This window comes from Periplaneta americana, chromosome 13 (assembly GCF_040183065.1).
Source record: "Periplaneta americana isolate PAMFEO1 chromosome 13, P.americana_PAMFEO1_priV1, whole genome shotgun sequence".
Classification (NCBI taxonomy): domain Eukaryota; kingdom Metazoa; phylum Arthropoda; class Insecta; order Blattodea; family Blattidae; genus Periplaneta; species Periplaneta americana.
Window position 1 is genome coordinate 127,331,058 of NC_091129.1, and position 20,741 is coordinate 127,351,798.

General features: G+C 33.9%; 1 protein-coding gene across 1 annotated transcript in view; it reads left to right on the forward strand.

Moving 5' to 3' along the window:
* Positions 1-20,741, forward strand: part of Tnpo (transportin 1) — a 68,635-nt gene that overhangs the window by 43,255 nt on the left and 4,639 nt on the right. Inside the window, exons 16-17 of the mRNA XM_069844186.1 lie at positions 368-463; positions 17,639-17,714. Coding sequence (XP_069700287.1) covers positions 368-463; positions 17,639-17,714 — 172 coding nt within the window. The remainder of the gene's footprint in view (positions 1-367; positions 464-17,638; positions 17,715-20,741) is intronic.

The following is a 20,741-nucleotide window of genomic DNA, read 5'->3' on the forward strand; positions in this document are numbered from 1 at the left end:
TGCTCTTTTTTGTATTCACAAGGTAAGATACTTTATGTGTAGTTTGCAATGTAGCAACGTTTAATTTTTGACAATTCTTATTTAGTGCAAAAATGCTTACAATTGTGTATTGTAATGTACTGTGGTTTAATTATTTTTTTCACTTTGAAAGAGTGATGCATGGCTTTTATTTAAATGTGAAAGGAAACTTTTGTCATATTGAATCAAATGTTTTTGCACTAAGGTATGTTCCAGTTGTGCCGTAATGATAGAACACCAATGTAGCACAACATGTGAGAAAATGTCTACTGTGTGATATTAAATGTTTCAAATATTGAATTTTCTGCTTATTGTTACCTTGTTAGTTTACAATTGTTTATGCCTCCAGGTCAGGACACAAGACCATATATACCTCTGGTCCTCAGCCAGCTCATAGTAATCATCAATAAACCAAATACGCCAAAGACACTCTTAGAAAATACAGGTATGTGTTACTATTTGAACTAAAAGTATCGTACTGTGAAATGATAATAACAAATTGTTGCACAGTAGAGTAGTAGTTTTCTTTAATATGTAGAGGCTCATTGAAGAGATTGATTCTGTTTTCTTTTGATTAAATTTATGTAAAAGTTCAGAAAAATTAGGTTTTGGTATGTTGGATGTAAATATGCAAAGAAGGAATACAGCTCAAGTCTTGCAGGTAATTTTATTCCTTTTAGTTTATCTACATCCAATTTTAAGTGTAATGAAACATCAACATTTTTTTTGTTCCTGGTTGCATAGATTGGTTTTGTTATCTGCATAATTAAAACTTTGCATATGTAGCTAGATTTCAGCATTCACCAAATGATCTCTGATTTTTTACTTACCCATTCAGTTTACAGGCATCATTTATATCTTAACAATTGCAATGAGTGCTGAATTGTGTGTGCGTGTATCTTTGTATATTTAAAAATTATGCTTACCATATTAACATATCCACTTTATTATATTGCCTTCTTGAATATTACGATGGAAAATAATGGTAATCAGGATTGTTACAAACATTTTAAAGCTCTTACTTAAACTGTTTAATACTATATTTCGAAATGAACATTCTTGAATGTTTTGTCTTGCTTTGCTTAGAATTAAGTAATAATGAATAAAGACAAAAAAATTTGATTTCATGAGAGAGTGCATATAATTCAGATATTAATTAAACAATAACAAGAATCGACAAGTAATTAAGTTGTTTGACTCTGCGTCATTTCGTTTATTCACTTTTTTGTAGAAATTGACAAATTTTCGCAAGATACGTTTTTATGCACGTTTTACTTCACTATGCTTGCCACTGGATCAAAATATTGCAGGTTCAAATTCAGTTGAGGACGATGTATTTTTGGGGAGAGTAAGGAGAGAGGAAGGGAAGGGATGGAATCATATGTGTATCTCCATTGGATGAGGAAGTAAAATTAATGGATTTACAGCATGTAAAAGGTTATTTGTTCGTGAATCGAGAATGCAACTAAAATTCTGTGTCCAAGCCCATCATTACTCTGGTATCAGATCTTGGTGACAGGTATCATCACAACAACGATTTTGGAGACCTCGAGTAGAAAAAAGTGAAAACATGGCAAAAATCTCACTGGTCCACCCACCATTGCCTTGTGTGTAAAGTTACTTTCCAGTATATTTGAGATGCACAAATTGCAAATTGATATCAAACTGAGAGTATTATTGAAATGCATAGTGTCATATTTTGTATACTTTCTCACCTCTTAACATGTAGAAATATTTTAATTTGAACATTTATGCTTCTAATTATTTACATGGGTGTGTGTGTGATTGCATGGAAGGTTTATTTACCAGAATAATCCCCCCCCCCCTCCGCGCTGTTATTTATACTCGCTGTAACATCTCTGGTCATATCATGAGTTAATCTTTTGGTTGAAATCCGAAGGTCTGTGTACTGTAGTTGAGACTGGTTCTATTGCTGTGTACTAGATGGTGTCTGTAGATGGATTACTGATTTGTTACGAATATGATTTTGGTGATGATATTCAGGGATGTTGTGGCCCGAGTTTTCTGGCTTTTGCCTTATGGTTGAGGGAAAACCCTGAAAAACTTCAACCAGGAAATTGAACCCAACCGGAAATCGAACCTGGGCCCTCTGCATAAGAGACCAGCATGCTGGCCCCTACACCACAGAGGTGGTCCAGAATAATTTATTGTGATGTTAAGGAACATCAAAATTATGTTGCAATGTATAATTCCAACCATTGAGACTAACTGTATTTTTTTGTTCCTTTCGAATGTGTACTAGTGCAAATATTTCGATAAAATTGAAGTTTAATTTTTCAATATGGTCGAATTGTTTAATTGAAAACTGTATTATTGATGTAAAATAAGCTAGAGACTTTGAAAGAAAGTATGTCTTCTCAACATCATATTGCTGAAATTTATGCTTCCGAGGAAGGTGGAAACTATATATATTTTGATTACCCAAGGAATCTTTCTCTTTCTGTCTCTCTCTTTTAATTTTGAGTGCTACATATATGCATAAACTCAAAAAGCATTTCATAATGTTTGTATAATTTGTTCCTGTTTATACTCATAAAGATGTATATCTAATGCTCTGAATTTGACAAAGTCATTCTTCTTACCTCCCAATATTTAGAGAGAGGTCTTTAAAACTGATAAAGATATATCCCATATTCAATAAATTTATGCCCTGTAATAATCACATAATTTTAAATCTCCTCTTAAATATAGGAATTAAAATTAATTTTATTGAACTGTTTGGTATGTCTTTCAACGTAAAATTATATGTAAAATATTGTAAAGAATTAATTTGAGGGCAAGGTCATTATTACTCCATACATCTCTGCTTGTGCTTTAAGTTGCGTTATGAATGTACAGTTCCAGTTTCTTTGACTCTTTCTGCACTAGAAATTTTCTGCCTCCCCCCATATACATGTCTGGTGAAGTGATTTTATATAAATGTGTAGTTGGATACAGAACATACTCTGTAAATATACAATAGGAACCAACACTTCAGAATCTCTTGTGACATGAGCACTGGTCCAGATCTTCATGAGAAGAAATTTTCTCATGAGGTTTCAGCTATTGTACGAGTCTGATGCTCTCCCAGTAAAATGGTGAATTTGGGACATTACAGTAGACAGTGAAATCCGATTCTGCAAACCAGCTATAATGGCTGGGGGGATCATGTTAATCACATGATACCCCTATACTGGTTGAATGATCATTCACCTCTTCTGAGGCATGTGGATATGAGGTCAGCTTGGCCATCTGTGGACTCTTGTTTAGAATTATCTGTCAGATGGGAAACACTGTCGAAATACGTAATGAAGTTGTAACAAAACATGTTATTGGTCGTATGTTATGGTATGTAGGACATGTGTAGAGTCTTGCAGTGATGCTTGACTGACTGTGACTCTCATCTAGGATGAAATGCATGTTTCAGTACTCTGTACTCCATTACAATGCTGTCTTTTAATTAACTTGCATTCACGATTTTATTGCAAAGGCTTTAATATCACCATTTGAGCAAAATTTTACCTGCCTGCTAGCTCTTGATGCATGTGTAGTCTTAATTTGATGCTGTACACGAGTAAAACACACAATGTTTCCTTCCACTGTGCTATTTTCTGTAATGTAGTGTGTGGATCAGTAGGTGTGTGTACCCTGTTTATTTAACTTCTAAATTATTACTTGTAAGATCATATAATTTATTTCAGAAAATGTAGCGAGACCCTTACAGAGTATTTGCTTAGATTGGAATTAAGTTAAGACTGTTTACCTGCAGAAATATGATGGTTCTCATTTGACTTTTGGTTAAGTTCCTGTAATATCCTGATTTTATAGTCTTCATTCCTTCTATCATGTTTTGATCTTGAACAGAATTTTCCAAGCATTTTGGTCCACCACTCTGGAGTAATGGTTAGCATGTTTGACCATGAAACAAGCGGGCCCAGTTCAAATCCTGGTTGAGGTTTTTTCCGGGGTTTCCCTCAACCCAATGAGAGCAAATGCTGGTTAACTTTTGGCGTTGGACCATGGACTCATTTTGCTCGCATTATCACCTTCATATTACTCACATGCTAGATAACCATCGCATTTGATGAAGCATCGTAAAATAAACCAATTAAAAAAAACAAGCATTTTGTATATAAAGTGGATGCCAGAAGCCAGAACACATTATAAATAAAGAGCGGAAAAATATGAAAAAAATACTAAGTTTTCTTGAAAAAAATTAATGTATCCAAATGCATTAAGCTTGACATGAAACAGACTTATGTTAGTGTTGTCAACCTCAACACGAACGAGTCTGCTACAAAGTCCCGAAATTCATAAGCTGTACTCAAAACCAGAAAATGTCAAATATGAATGAAATATAAGCTCCTCTCCCTTCCATTTTAAAAATTGGCTTTTCCCAAGCACATTTATCTCATTGCCGACTTGTATTGACACTGTGCAAAACATTGTAACCATTGTGTCAACAGAAATCCGGTCATAAGGAGTGGCACATCTGGAGATGGTGTAGAGAAAGCCCTTATCCTTGAATAATAAAAAGAACTGACAACCAATGCTACATTTTTTAAGTTGAAAGGTAGGAGACCTCTAACAAGGACACTCCAGGTGTAAGCGAATTCGTGAATACAGGAATTGTCAGGTAATAGGCACTATTCATGTAGCAGGAAAATAAAACTGAAAAAAGCAATGCTTTCCATGTCATAAATGAGAGTTGCAGTGTTTGGAATTCAGCCCGTAACCTACATTTTCATTATGTTTTCATGATTTTATTGCGGACATTTTATGGGTATTAATTTTATACAAGAAAGTTCGTACACCTAAAAGTGAGTACTCACAGGTTGTCACTCGATGGAAACTCAGTTTGACTACATCCATTCTGCTAAAAGTTAAGCTACGATAAGCCGACTTTGGCCACGGTTGGCAGCATTTAGATTTCTACAGTATAGTGGGCACTGGCTTTGGTGTTACAATAGGTTGCTCGTGATTTGATAATTTGAACATTGTTGGTTATGATTCATGTTATTAGTCCTTAAAGAAAGTCGAAGCTCATCTCCAAAATTCTTCAGTAGATTAGAAATATACCGAAAGAAGGTTGGTACTGGGAAATGTGAACAAATACGAATATTTTTTCATATTATGAAAATTTTTACGAAATATTTTGAAATATGGAAAGAAAAATATCTCCATTTCGATAATACACAAAAGTTATAACTCCCAATACTCTACGATTAATGGTGTAAAATATGAAATTTCATATTTTTCTGCTTTGTAAAATATACTGTAGCTTAATTCTGCATTGATTGAGTTGATGATAGTAATATCTGTATGTGTGAAAAGGAAATTTTTAATATAGTGCATTATTTTTTGTTTAATGATAAAAGAAAATGTTTATGGACAGTCTCATGAATCAGAATAATATAATTTTTTTAATAAATACTGAGAGAATCGTAGCAGAGATACATGCACACACAATGCAAAGCTTAATTTCTTATTACTACTTATTCAATTAATGTACATAAATATATATAATATGTTTTCATGCTTTATTTAAGCATGAGTAATTTTACTTAATTACTATTTACTATCACTACTATCACAACCACCGTCTACTACTAGTGACTACTAGTGTGACTATGATGACTTGTTCATTATTACTGTTCTTTTCCATAGAGTCTTGTAAATTTTTTTTGTTATGTTTCATCATTCCTGTTGTTTTTCTATATGATTTCTTCTAACTTAAACTCAGGAATTCTGGGAGTGATGCAGTTTTGTGTGAATTAATTTCAATGCTTAACTAATTTTGTACATTTTTAGATATTGTTAAGTTTACACTGTTAGGCTCATGTTGTGCCTCACATGCATACTGCTGCCTTGGAATTTAAATAGTCCGTACTATCATTGTGTGGGAGGTAATCTTGAGGATTTGATTATTTTAAATTTGTTGTATTTAATTTTTTGGGTCCAGAAGGCATAATTTTTTTTATTTCTACAGTCAGTTATATAAGTCACTGGGATTGTAGACTTAAAATTTAGGATTGTAAACTTCAAATTAATCCTGAGTGAAACCACAATGTTCTAGGATTGCTGGAGTAGAATCTCACGCAAGCCAAGGCTTCTTCCAAGTTTCTTTCAAAGTTGCCGATTATGCTATCATTCTTCCATTCTAAATAACTATTTGCATTGCATGTGTACTGGTACTTGTTTATTTTATGATATACAGAAATCCACATCCTTAAACTTTTGTGTATTAGTTAAATATACAGCTTATAATTTGGATTGTAATAGGGCCTGGGACATGTAATTTTAAAATGTTTTATGACTAGCATTCAACAAAATTTAACATATTCTAAAAATAGGATTATGCTTTGAAATATAACTTTTATGTTGCATGCTTGAAAATGAAACGAAATATTATTTCTTGATCTTAAAATTAGTAGACTTGTTCCTGTAGCATTTCTCGATAGAACACCCTGCAGTTAAAATCAGTATTGAATATTAAAAATCTCGCTTCCTCTTTTTTGTTTCTCCATTCCATAGTTCTTCATTTTCCTTGTTTTCTTTTCTTCCTTCCCAAGCTTTCTGTCAGTCTAAATTGCACATATCTTACATATACTTCTGCCAACTTCATGGTGTTTTAAAATTGCGTGTTTAAAAATTTGTAATAAAAAATGTTTATTTGTATTGTTATGCATTTAAAAACCTTGCTGCCTCTCATGTCTGAAATACATGAATGAATTAATTTGAAGTTTAAGAAATTAAGTTGCAATAAAGAAGAGGAGAAATAACCATAATTACAAATCTGCTTGTCCTTATAATAAGATTGTTAGCAGTTGGTGATATCTACATTAATTTTATTTATTAGAGCTAGATGTACCTCTGATTGAGGCCATTTGACATTATGTGTTAGAGCAAGAACAAAATTGTTTGTATACATCTGAAGTCTGGTTAGCGAAATATGTAATTAGTCAGCGATGTATACACTGGGAGGGAAAAGGAACTGGCTGACCTACCCTGTTTATCTCCTGGGATAGTTACCTTATGAGTGATACCTTATTTTTGTCACTTACATGGTTCAGACCTGTCTTCGGACAGTTGACTAAACAAGCTTTTTTTTTTTTTTTTTTTTTTTTAAACTAATGGCGGGTACTTGGCTTACTTCATTCAGCCATATGAAGCCAGTTATGTAGACCAATTTACCGGCAGAATCATTGCCCAGGGTGTATCATAGGAAGGTGATTTTAAAATTATATTAAAATAGTTACTTTCCTCTCAATAATTTACATTTGTTTTGTGAACTACTATTAGAAAATAAATCTTTAAATGCAGACCTGATTACTACATATGTGAAATTATTAGATTTTTTTTTTTTTTAACTGTAGTTGTCATGAATGATTTGCTGATACACTATAGATACAATGGATCAAGAAGTTTTGGTGATATTAATTTTAATATAAGATCGATTGCTTTCGGTAATTGTAAAATCTGTAGCTCAAGACTTCTTAATCTGTGTGAACATACTTATGACGCTATTAGACACTGTATCTGTCATATCATCGTTTGATGACAGTTGTCTCGTTTGACTAGGAGGTAAGAGTATGGGAGGAGTAGTTGAATGCACGAATCTGAGTCCCCTTCCACTTCATCTTAGGAAGTAATCTTGGATTGGAAATTTGTTTAGTTCTGTTCTAATTTCTAAAGTGTAGTACTTAGAATTCATTGAATGTGGCATTAAGTAATCTATAGACTTTGAGACTCAAATCATGCCTGTTATATGAAGTGGGATGGGACCTCCAACAACTCCAATGAATCACAGGTGGTCAGGAGTTGGATTTGGACTCGGCTTATTCTTCTATTTGTTTGTTTTTTGTTCATTTATTTATTTTTGGGGAGGGATTTCCTTGAAACTGCCAAAGTCGGGGGGTCAACCTCTGATATGAGGTCAGGGCGGCCAACTCGACCAAGGGGTGATCTGGTATCATTGGCAGCAGCCATATGGGTGACCTGAGACTGCTTTCGACAGGGTGAGCTAGTTCAGGCGCCATGTGCAGGTTCTCTTCTTCCTCAGGGTTGGGAGGGAGCAGCATAAGGGAGGGAGGCTGTGGCATAAGTGGCATAAGTGTGGAGTATCCAGAGAGTGGCGTACTATTGGGGCCAGATAGTCAGGAGGAGGTATTGTGGAAGGTTGCAGACGTTGGTCTGTTTGTCGCTTGACCTGATTCTGGGTCCTTGTCAGCAGTGAGTGTTGCCCTTTCCTCATGCTTCTTTTTGCAGGAAGGAAATTCAGGAGGAGGTGGCATAGATTGAAAAGTCCTTTTTTGTGTGGGAGATTTACTGTTATGCGTGATAATGGCACCAGCTGCAGCAGGGTGTGGAATGGGGATGCCGGGGAAGAAGTGAGACATTATGGTGAAGATAGATGTTGAGCAACAGAGAATGGGGAGAAAGAGATGGGGTGGAATAGACGAGCTTGAATCGTAGGAAAGGAGAGGGGGGGAGGAAATGGGAGCAGTGGCATAGCAAAGCGAGACTTGCTCGACAGGGAGTGATTTTAGCAGGTAGGAAGTGAAAGACTGGAAGCAGATTGAGGGAGGGTTCCTCGGCTATCGAAGCTCGGCAAACAATAGCACACAATTCGTCGATCGCCAAGAACCATCTTCAGTTATCGACTCTCTGCAGACTTGGCGTGCGATTAGACGACCACTGAAGGAGAGATTTGGGTTGCTCTCTACTAACGAGGTCTGGTGACAATGAATGACCTGCGATTGGCATCCACAGAGACAGAATTCCAGGATATAAGATGAAGTTTCCCTAGGGGATCGAGCAAGACAAAGACAGTGGCAAGATGCTGTCTGTAAAAAATAGCCTGGATGAAAGATGTCGAAGTAGTGGATGAGGGAGATTTGTCCAGAATAATGGAAACAGAGTCGGTAATGCATTTCTGATTGTCCTATCCTGTATTACTTCATCATGTATCTGATAAAAGGTGGAACAAATTTTCATTAAATTGACGTTTGTTACTGCATGTTGTTTTATATTTGATTACTTCGAATACATTCTCTCTTCTGGTTATCTCCTACAACATCTTCCATTTCACACAACAAAAAATTACTGTGTAAATTATCTTCTCAGTATGTGCTGCAAGACAATAAAATTGACAAAAAAAAAGTTCCAACAGTGCATTCCAACAACAGGATATAATAAGTTTTGATAACTTTACATGGAAAGAATATAATATTTACTTTTGATTGAAAAATATACATTCTCAATTAATTTTCAAGGTGATGTATTAGGTTGAGATTGAAGAATCGGTAATAATGTGATACATTACAATGAGGAATAAATAAGGTTGTGATCGACATTGTGTGGGCCAGGTGAACTCACATATCTGGAAGCTTGGAGGACAAAAATAACTCAGAGCCTCCACACATGTGAGTTTGTCTACTTAGTGTCAATCACAGTCTTATTTCTTACCCACTGTACAGGCAGGTAAAACCAAATAAAAAAAATCTCTTTATTTATTTTTTTTTTTTTGAGGTACTAAGTTTTGAAAAAAGTTTCTCATTTATGTATTATTAGTGTAATAAAAAAGATGCATACCATGAAGGTGCATGGGTGGCATGGAGCTCTGTGAGTGGCATTAGAATGAGATGTGGTTGACACCATGCTCTTGATTATCTTTTATCACTGGAAAAGACAGTACTCAATTTGACAGGAGGTTGATTGGACAATTGGAAGTTTTGGCACCACCTAGGATTGAACATAGGACCTTTCAGTCCATAGCATTTTGTCTACCAACTGAACTACCCGTCCACCATTAATACAGTGAGACTTATATTGACTTTCATTTTCGTTTAAGTAGTCTTTGTGTATATCACCCTACAAGCATATTTAGACTTAAGTGAAATTCTATAAAAAGAATACAAATATAACGATAATATAAAATTATTTAAGACAATGATACAATTTAAAAATCAACAAAAAAATGTGTGAATACAGTGTCGAATATGGGATTTCACGCATACATGTAGGCCTTTACATTGTTATCTATATAGCTGTCTGGACTTCCAGTACACAAGCCATGGTTTATACATATTAAATCAAAAAGCTGTCAGCATTTTTTTTTTTTTTGCAGTATATCTATTTTGCCAAGGTTGTGTTAATTTCAGAAAATAATTCATGTAGATATTGTTAACTGCTAACAATTTTGTTGGAACAATTTCAGTCGGAGACATTCTGTTTATAATTTTTTACTGAAGAATGAAGTAACTTTCCTTACTCGAAAGGCATTATCATAGCTCTTTCTGACTACACTCGTCATGACTGTTTGGCCTCCCATCTCAACAGTGTCCATTGTGTAACAGCTGGAATCCATCACGGATAAGGAACACATTCTGATCTGCTGATTTATCATCACAGCTAATAAAATATTACTGGATTCCTAAAAAGGGGGGAAAAAAATAAAGGAAATCCAATTTCGATAACTTTAACCAACAACTACTTTTTTAATTTGAAAAGACATTTACATAGCTAGTATCTTTAAGCCCTAAAATTTCTCTCTGAAACTTTCAATTGGAGACATAATTTTGAAAATAATTTCTCTGACAAAAATATACTTGGAAATGTATTGTCTATAGCATTTAATTTGTATGTCGTACAATCTTATGTAAGACACAAAATAGGAAAAAATCGGAATAACTGACTGCAATAAATTGGCGTTATTTCTCTCTCTCTCTCTCTCTCTGTCCATTATTTTTTTTAGTAAAATAATATGTATCATTCCGAAATGGATTGTAGGAGAAATTGCTGTGCAGAGGCAGATGATGCAGAATACTGCTTGTTGGTATTGGGGATACTGGAAATAAGTATTTTCAACTTTTTTTCATCACTATATTTCTTCTTTTTGTCACTTTTAATTCGAAAGTAAAAAATAAAAATATAGGTCAGTTAAATTTATAATTGAAATAAATTGCTAAGATGAATACTGAAATCTCACAGTTCAGATGTTTTCTTTTCTTATTAAATTAAAGCTAGAATATTCATCCATTTGATGCCTGGTAAGTCTGAATCTGAGCAGAATGGAAGACTGATAGTTGAGTAAAGGTGGAGTGTTTGGATTAAGAGGCAGTGGCGTGAGGATTTTTTTTCCTTGTTTTCACATTTCAGGGCTGTGCATTTGTGCATTTACACCACAGTAGCAACACAGTCTATAAATAGTTCATCTTATATTGTTTTTGCACACTTCAAATATATCATAAGTGTTTGTTTACAGTACAATTTAACACACAAAAAATTGTAACTTTTCTCGTGTGCCTATTTTATTCTTTTCTAGCATATTATGGTTGCTTGGTTCTGTAGATATTTGACAGTAGATGCAAACACTCAGGAGTGAGGGAGCTGCATTGAACATTCTTGTTTCATTCATTAGATATTATGAGTATTTTTTACAAGAAGTTGCTGTTGAAGCTTGTTTCAGTTGCATTTGTTCGCTGATCTTGTTGGATGATATCAATTTATAAGTCAGTTCGAGTTTATTATTATTAGAATGCATATTAATAAGTTAAGTTGATTTGAATTACTTTCATAAATTTATGTTCACATTCATAGCAACTCATTTTTTTCTACATCAATAAAACACAATATAATGTCTAAAAGTAACTATATACTGGTATTAATTTTTATAATTTTTATTAGAATCAGTGGTCAATTTCATTTGCAGCTGTTGTACTCTGTGCAAGGTGGCAGGCTATCTTAGAACATTACTTTGTACAATTTTTTTCTCTTTTCCACTCTGTGTGATCAGGATGTTGATGCTACATTCCCCTGATTGTAATGCACGGCAGTGGTTGAGTTCACATTCCTTGCATCCCGCTAATTCAGAAACTCATTTTGTAAATATTTATTTCCTTTTTTTTATTTATTATTTTTTTTTTTTTTCTTTCTGAATAAGGCCTCATATAGTGAATATTGTTCATAACAGGAAAACAAACTTTTGCTTTGAATTTCCAGTATGTAGTTTAGGAAGAGCTTGACAAGTCCTCGGTAGCTAAGTTGGTTATCATATTTGCCTTTGAGTTTTGGACAATAAAAGTCTGAAAGGACAGCTTTCTCCATAAGGGAAGTTGAACTGGGAGTAAAATTCTCATCATATTGTATTTCTGTAATACATATTTTCACCAGCAGATAACTCTGTCAATTAATCCTTGGTAGAGTTCCTCAATAATAATTGAATATAACAGTTGAGACATAGGATCCAAACATCACCTACCTTGTTCCATAATTCAGTAAGCACTACAACGGCTTTGCTTCTAGTAAATACAAGTTAACAGGCTTTCCTTATTCCTCAGCGATAAGCTAGCTGTAATGATCATTTTTATGTATTATATATAATAAATGTCTTGCGCCGTAGCGTCGTGGTATAAGGCATCTGCCTAGGACTCGCGTTACGGAATGCGCGCTGGTTCGAGTCCTCGTGGGTAAAGAAATTTTCTTATGAAATTTCGACCAGTGTATGGGACTGGTGCCCACCCAGCATCGTGATGCACTTGGGAATCTACGATAGGTTGCGAAATCCGATTGTGAATGCCAGCTATAACGGCTTGGGGGATCATCGTGCTAACCACATGATACCTCCATTCTGGTTGGATGATCGTCCACCTCTGCTTCGGCGTGTGGGCGTGAGGCCAGCAGCCAGCTGGTTGGTCTAGGCCCTTCACGGGCTGAAGCACCACGGATTATATATATATATATATATATAATAAATTATATTATAAAATAATATATATTATAAAATTATGTGTCGAATTTGTTTAATATCTGTATACAATATACAGGTCTATGGTTTTACTTCTCGTAGAATATTAATTTTTCCATTATCATTACGTATGAAGAGTTTGCGGGAAAAACGATGAATGTCACAGTTTTGTTAAGGTTGATGTCATTATCTAATTCAATGGATTACTGCGAAATTTAATGTTGTTCTTATGAAAAATGGTAAAAAGGAGGATTATCATCACGAATACAGTAACCCTTTCCTTTATTTTCTATAGAAACAGCACTACATCTTGCAGTTATAGACTCAATTAGATCATTATGTAATCCTTAATAGAAATGTGACATTCATTGTTTTTCCCGCAAGCTCTTCATATTTTAATTGTTGATAGGATCAGAGTCCATGCAATGTCTCAACTGTCGTTATAAAGGGACTCTATAAAGTCTCGACATTACAGATAATGAGGAATTTATTATTTCATCGACATAATTTATTTTTATTTGAGTACATATGTGTACCTAGATTTATTAATTGTATGTTAATGGAGGTCGTGGTTGGAGGAGGAGTATCCTCATTGTCTTACATTCAGTTGTTATTGAAGGATTCTAACCCCTGATTGTGTCCTTTACTAGTTAAAGATAGGAAAAATGTGAATGCCTTAACTGATACTAGTTCTGAGGTTATGAAATACTGTGAATAAAGTCATGGCTTGACTGCCCCATAAATGTTTCTGATTATTCTGCGAATTTTGTGTAATCATTTAATAATAATGGGACATACACTAAGCAGAAAGTTTTTAATTGTGATTTCATATGAAACTGAACATTAAATACCCTCACTTTTTTGGTGATGTTCAACCTAAACAAATGCATATTTTTACCTTTCATGTATCTTCGAAATTAAGTATTGCTTTGACATCACCATAATTTTTAGGGAGCACAGATAGTCAAACATAAGGTTAGATATGCTGTTTCCTTTTTATGTGTAAAATATTACTTTCGTTTCGTGATATGTTTTTAAAAATATTGAGAGATTACATTTGTTTTGAAAATAGTTTTTGAATGATTGTACTCACCTCTACAGATTATTTGAAGTTTTTTTACATAGTTTTCATTGTAAGCGTATGCATGCATGCATGCACGAGTACACATTCGTCTTGCTTTAAATACAAGTGAAGAACTTATTTTCAAAATGATACACTGAAATTCTAAATGGTTACTTCGCACTTACGGACATGTGATTGGTTGTTACACACTGTGTTGAAGGTAGTAGCTACACCACTTGCCAATATCCTCGGATTTTGTTTGGTTAAACCCCTTTGAAACCACTGTAGTTTTTAATGACTTATAATTAGTTGGAAAGAGTGCTCAGCTCGCAGAGCTGAGAGGTCCCGGTTCGATTCCCGGTGCCCTCATGTACTGTGTCACAGAATATGACACAATGTCCAACATTATGTGCAGAAGTGCACTCATTACGAGTAACTAAGTGGCCGGGGTCCGACGTGATAACTTATGCTTATCATATTACTGTATTATGATGTACCAAGTACATATGATATTTCCGTGCAGGAATTCTGCATTACCGTATTATGGTAACTGATAGGGATTTAATTGGCATCGGAATTTGAATCTGATGTGGCTTAGTGGATAAAGTGTCAGCACGTAGAGCTGAAAACCCAGGTTCGAATCCCAGTGGCGGAGAGAATTTTTCTCCATTCTACCCATTCTTCACCATATGGTAATGCAGAGTTCCTGCACGGAAATATCATATGTATAGTAAGGGTCACATAAGATCAGTTCCCAAACAGCAAATATTGGCGTCTTGTCAGTGTTGCCAACTGTTACCAGATATCACACGATCGTTCGTACTAAATGACTTATTTACTTACCGTACTTTACGCTGGAAGGTTATTCTAAATAATTCAATAATTTGTAGCATGTTTTCGTAGGCAAACTATACGAGAAAGGGATCAACATGTCAAGTATTTTGTCTGGGATTACGAAATTCATTGGTTCGACTAAACAATTGACTCACGAGACCTAACCTAAAAATGTATTTTATTTGACCACATGAAATTATTACTACTAACTCCGAAAACTTACCTGACTATAGTCTTGAATTATAACCACAACGCAACGCATAAAATAACTATTATGTATTAATGTTAATGCTGATATTAATTAATTATTAGTATGTTCAGATTTCACTAGCTTCCAGTAAAAGGCTCAGAAATTAGTAGAATTTTAATTTCATGGAACTCCAGTACCGACAAATATTGTCGATATTTGTCTCAGCTGCCAACATACTAGTTACAAAATCACTACCATTTGTGGTATTTGTCAGTATCGAAATTCGAAACGAAGTTGGCAAAAGAAAATTCAACCTGCAAAGTAGAAAATCACCACAATCCACTAGCATATGTAGTAATGGGGGAAAAATGGTTAGGTTTCACCCTTACGGTATGAAGTAAGCTGATCCTGACTATACTTTGGTACATCATAGTAAAAACTCGTCTAATATTTTCTTCTTCCTAGCCATTCTTTCTTTCTTTTTCTTTTTTCTTCCTTTGTGGTATTAGGGGGAGAGTTTCAACATCAGAATCGGTATTAATGTGTCTGAGCAGAAGTTATAATATACAGTAGAACCTCTATTATCCATGGTAATGAAGAGGATGGACTGAACGGTTAATCGAACAAATCAGTTAATCCATACCATAAAGTAAAAAAAGGTAAAGGTATCCCCGTAACATGCCGTGGAGGCACTTGGGGGGCATGAAGGTAGAGCCCTATGCTTTCCATGACCTCGGCACTAGAATGAGGTGGTGTGGTCGGCACCACGCTCTGATTGCCTTTTACTCCTGGGAAAGACCTGGTACTCAATTTTATAGGAGGCTAAGTGAACCTCGGGGCCGTTCTGAAAGTTTGGCAACGAGAAAAAATCCTGTCACCACCTGGGATCGAACCCCGGACCTTTCAGTCCGTAGCCAGCTGCTCTACCAACTGAGCTACCCAGCCGCCCCAATCCATACCATAAAGTATTTTCATAAATTAAGTGCATAATACATATGGCTTCGTAATTTCTTCCGTGGTCTTGTGTTAACATGCTTTGTAGTAGAACAGAAGTTCAGTACTTCATGTCCAATTGCCAACGATGGGTTTTTAAGGGCAAAGAAATTCCTTATGATGGCTGTTTGTGGAAAGATAGGAATAGTTGAGGTTTTCGTGTTGTAGATTTATATACTTTCACAGGTTATTCCTGTTCTTTTTATTAAATTGCACACAGTTTTAACAACAGTCATATTCTGATACGAAAATGGCCTAAGCCACAGTTTCTCCTGTCTCAAACTGCTCAATTATTTGCGCCTATATATATATCACGTTTTCTTTTGACACCCATGGAAGAATTTTGCATAGAAAAAATGCAGTATGACCACTCTAGCAGTAGAACAATGACTGAATGGTGCACAGGTTTGCAATTATGTGGAGGTTCTTGGAATAATTTCTTTGAAAGCAGTCAGTGACTATTTTACAAGTTGGAGTGACACCCCCTCTGACAAGTAATTGTTTCTCTTGTCAGTAGCTCCAGCATTCCTACTGCATACTGTGTAACTGCCAAGTTTGTAATAACCCTCTCTAGAAAAAAAATAGTACAAACATAATGTACAGTACCGTACTTAATTTCTCTATGCAACAAAGAAGCGAGAGAAAAACAGTCGGATAATCTGCTGATCGGTTAATTGGATAACAGATAATCGGGTTTCTACTGTATATAATATTTATAGTTAATTTTTTTTTTTTTTTTTTTCGTCTAGATTTTATATTAACATTCTGATTTAAATGCTTCTGCAAAACATTTATTACATTTCTGAGAAGTTTTCTGGCTACAAGATTATTACTTTCTCTGAACACAACTATGCAAGCATTAAGAAATGAACAGATATATTTTAAGTTTTGTACAGGTATGTTCTCGGATAAAATTACAGATAATTTAGGGATCTTAATTTAATGAAAATTTTGCTATGTATTTGTGTAATATACTATTGAGTACTTACACTCTTAATTAATATTTTTAGGATTTAAACTGGCTTATTTTCCTTAGTTTTCAACGAATAAAAGCTGCAGTTGTCACTGTACATAAAAGATATATTCAAGAAAAAATAATAGTTTCATTATTTGTGTTTATGAACACAGTGAACACCATAAATTATTATGACCGTATGAAAATGAGACCTGTTTTCCTTGTAAATATATGAGAAAGGCACATAGAAATTATCCAGCATAATTGCAGATAATTGCATATGTAAATTATACATATTGAATATCATACACTCTTCAGCATGCCCGACTCACTTTCGCCATTAATTCTACTGTAGATTCATATCACTAACTTTAAATATCGTTGTGTATATTAGAAGTCTGTACCATTACAACTGATTTTTCTTGATCGTTTTACTGTTATCTTCCCATTTCTATGTTGGTCTACCTGATGACCATATCAGTATTTATTGTGCATGTGTATTGAGGTGAGTCCTGCCAAGCTTCAACAGCAACCCAATTGCAAGTGTGTTTGTGTGTGAACTTTTAATTTTTATAAGTGGCAGAATTATTTGATGGACTAGTCTGATTGTGCAGTAAAGGCAACATAATATAGTTTTTTAATGCAGTTTTTATTGACATGTTTTAACCCCCAACTTATCTAGGATAATCAGATAAAAAAAAGAAAGAAAAACGAAGTATTGCAGTATGTTTTTGCCTGTAACATTGATCATACAATACAAAGAGTTTATGTTTCTGAGTTGTTATTTTTTATGTGTTCTGTTTTTTGATTGGTTTCTTTCTTGCCCGCTCGCTCTAGCCATAACTATTGGCCGGCTAGGTTATGTGTGCCCTCATGACGTCGCCCCTCTGTTACAGCAGTTTGTTCGCCAGTGGTGTGTAACCCCTTTACTTTATATTATTATTATTATCATTATTATAATTACCATTAATGTACTTTACATTTTATACTTAGTTATTTTTACATATACAATCTTTCCCAATTGAAAGAGACTAATCAACCAGATGTGTCCTTTTTCTTCAAAGTGTCTGCTGTTGAATGTTACTTCGCTGCATCATGTAGTAGTTTCAAGATGGGGTAATATTAGTTTTGTTCAGTAATCAGTAAATCTAAATTTAAAAGAGAAATCAACTTGACAAGAAAATTTACAAAAGTAGACTAGGCCAATTTAATATTTCTTTGTGATATTTTACTCTAGTAGTGAACCCATATTGTCGTTATTGTGAAAATTAAATTTGTCTAGTTTAAAGGATTAAGTTTTATTGATGGGCTGAATCATGAATTCATCTTCGCATCATATCGCAATATATCAGGTATATTGTTCTGACATATCAGGAAAAATATATGAAACCTGAGCAAAAACTTGAGAAACCTCTTATTTTCAAAAATGTGTGGATTTTTTTTTTTTAACATGTTCGTTAAATTTCAGAATTTTTATCACCATGTACTTCATGACCAGGAAGTTGTATTTTCTGGTGAAATAAAATGGGTGATTTCGGTGTTAAACTTGGCACTATTTCGATGGATAAGTTTTAAATTAAATGTATTATGTTACGTTTAATATAAAATATTTTGTTAGTTCTTTATTTTTTTCTTACATATGTCACATATCAGCATCACTAAAATATTAACTGAGAATGGTTTCTACATTGTCCCTACGAAGATTTGTGTGACAGTGAGTATTTTCATGTATACAGAAAAGCCCCTCTTACCATACACATTTGATGTAGGGAACCACTGTGCCTGCAAACAATTCACACCATGTTCACTGTGGTCCTCCAACTCTTTGCATCAAAGTATAGCCTTCAGTGCATAACATACTGCAGCAAAGATTGAAGAATGTTCTATGTTACATAAATATTCTTCAATCTTTGTGCAGTCGACTACAGAAACCGGATCCTTTTTCGATAGTGAGCGTACACATTATCCATAGAAAAAATACCGAAATATTGACGCTACCAAGTGATTGACAAAATAAACGGAAATAAAAGTCACAAACATGTTTTTTTTAACAATATTGAATCAAATTTTGGTGCATATTTCGTAGGTTTTGCGATAGAGAGGGTATACTTCGTGGTTATTGACATTTCGCACAATGATCCAAATTTCGCGTTATTTCGCTAGTTTGTTTTATTTAAATGTGGTATTTTAGGTATCTAGATGGTTAAATGTACTAAAAGCAGTTGTTGAAAATTTAGCATCGACTGCTATTACCAAAAAAATAGTCATGACTAATTTGGCAAATGTTTGTGATATTACCAGGATATCTCTCTTTACTGGGGCCAGCAGTTATCCTTGTCTTATTGCATATTTCTCAATGGCTGTTTTGAATATGCATTGCATAAGTCAAGACACGATTTTTTTTTTTTTATTTTTTATTTATTTTTTTTTTTTTCATAGTACATTTCGGTGTAAAATTCTTTTTCACTGTTTATTTACCATATAACACTACTATACTATTATAAAGATTTATGATGAAATTTGTAATTGCTATTATTCCCATTCTATCGAAATAAGATGTATACGTATTTTACAAACCTCTCACCATATTTAAAAGCTGGTAAATGTTCAATGAAAGACTCATACAAGTAGTGCTCATTGTTTTATGATAAGCATAGGGAACTTGGGAGCTGAGACTTTAGAATTCGGTCGTAATTATTTATTATTCGTGAAATCAATAATTATTCTTATGTCTTATTAGACATAATAAATTATCTGCTCCATTATTTAATTTCCTGTTGGTATGATTTCCAAGTAAGAGAGGAATTCAGTTACTGAGGAAAATGGATCTTGTTATCGATATAAATGCAAGTAGATGTTAAGCAGGTGCAACAAAAGATCAACGAAAGTCAGATAAATTTGAGTGTAACACTTCTCTTAAAAGTTAATGTGTCCGGATTTATTTTTTATAATTTTATATTGAAAGACTAGAACTGACATAAGTAGTTACCTGTTGCAGTAGTGTATGATTTTAACTTCCGATTTTATCATTATTTTAAACGTTACATTCTTTCCTTCCTCCTATTCTTTGAACCTGTGTGGTTCACTTTGCTGTATGTTGCGTTAATTTCAACAGCTGATCAATTTGCAGAAAAGGGAACTCATTTGTGATGTTTGTCATTTTGAATGGGAAGATGTATACTGATATGAGATAACCTCTTTTCATTGATTTCAAAGGACCTTTCTTTGAAAGACTTTTCCTGAGTTATCTATAAAATTTATTGATGTTTGGCAAGTTTTTGTGAGTGTACTACAAAGTTGTAGTACATATGTTTACCACCAACCATTTTTCTGAGTTCGTATTTTAATACATGAGATTTTTCCTATATTTTGTGCACATACAGATTCCCTAATTTTATTTCAAAATTTCCTAATATATTAATACTACTACTGTTACTACTACCATATATATTACGTTTTTCAAGCTTTCCTTTTGTTTTTGTAACTCAGTAAAAGCCTTTGTTATAGAATTTTATAAAGATTATGTAGTTTATTTTTAAAGTAAAAGAAGGTCCCTGCATTTTCCCCAGTTTTAAAAGAACTATTAAAGCAATTAAAACCTCTTCTTTGCTTTACCTCTGTCAAGTTCTGTTTTGCTAATACTGTTTACATGTTTTGGCTTTGGTGATGTAGAAACATAGTAGTGAATGTAGTTTTAGTAGTTTCTTTGTTAACACCTTTATATTATGACTTATTGACTATTTGCTAGCTTCTGGCTCACATTAAATTTAAAGTATTTTAAAGTATCACATTCAGAAGTCGAGTCACTAAATTATCGTTTTCAGTCATGAGTAAAACTTACTGTTTTTATATATACATATATAAAGTTAAACATTTTGTGATAAGTTTGTTTTGAAAAACAAGGGATACCGTAGTTAAAACTGTTGGCAACAGATAATGA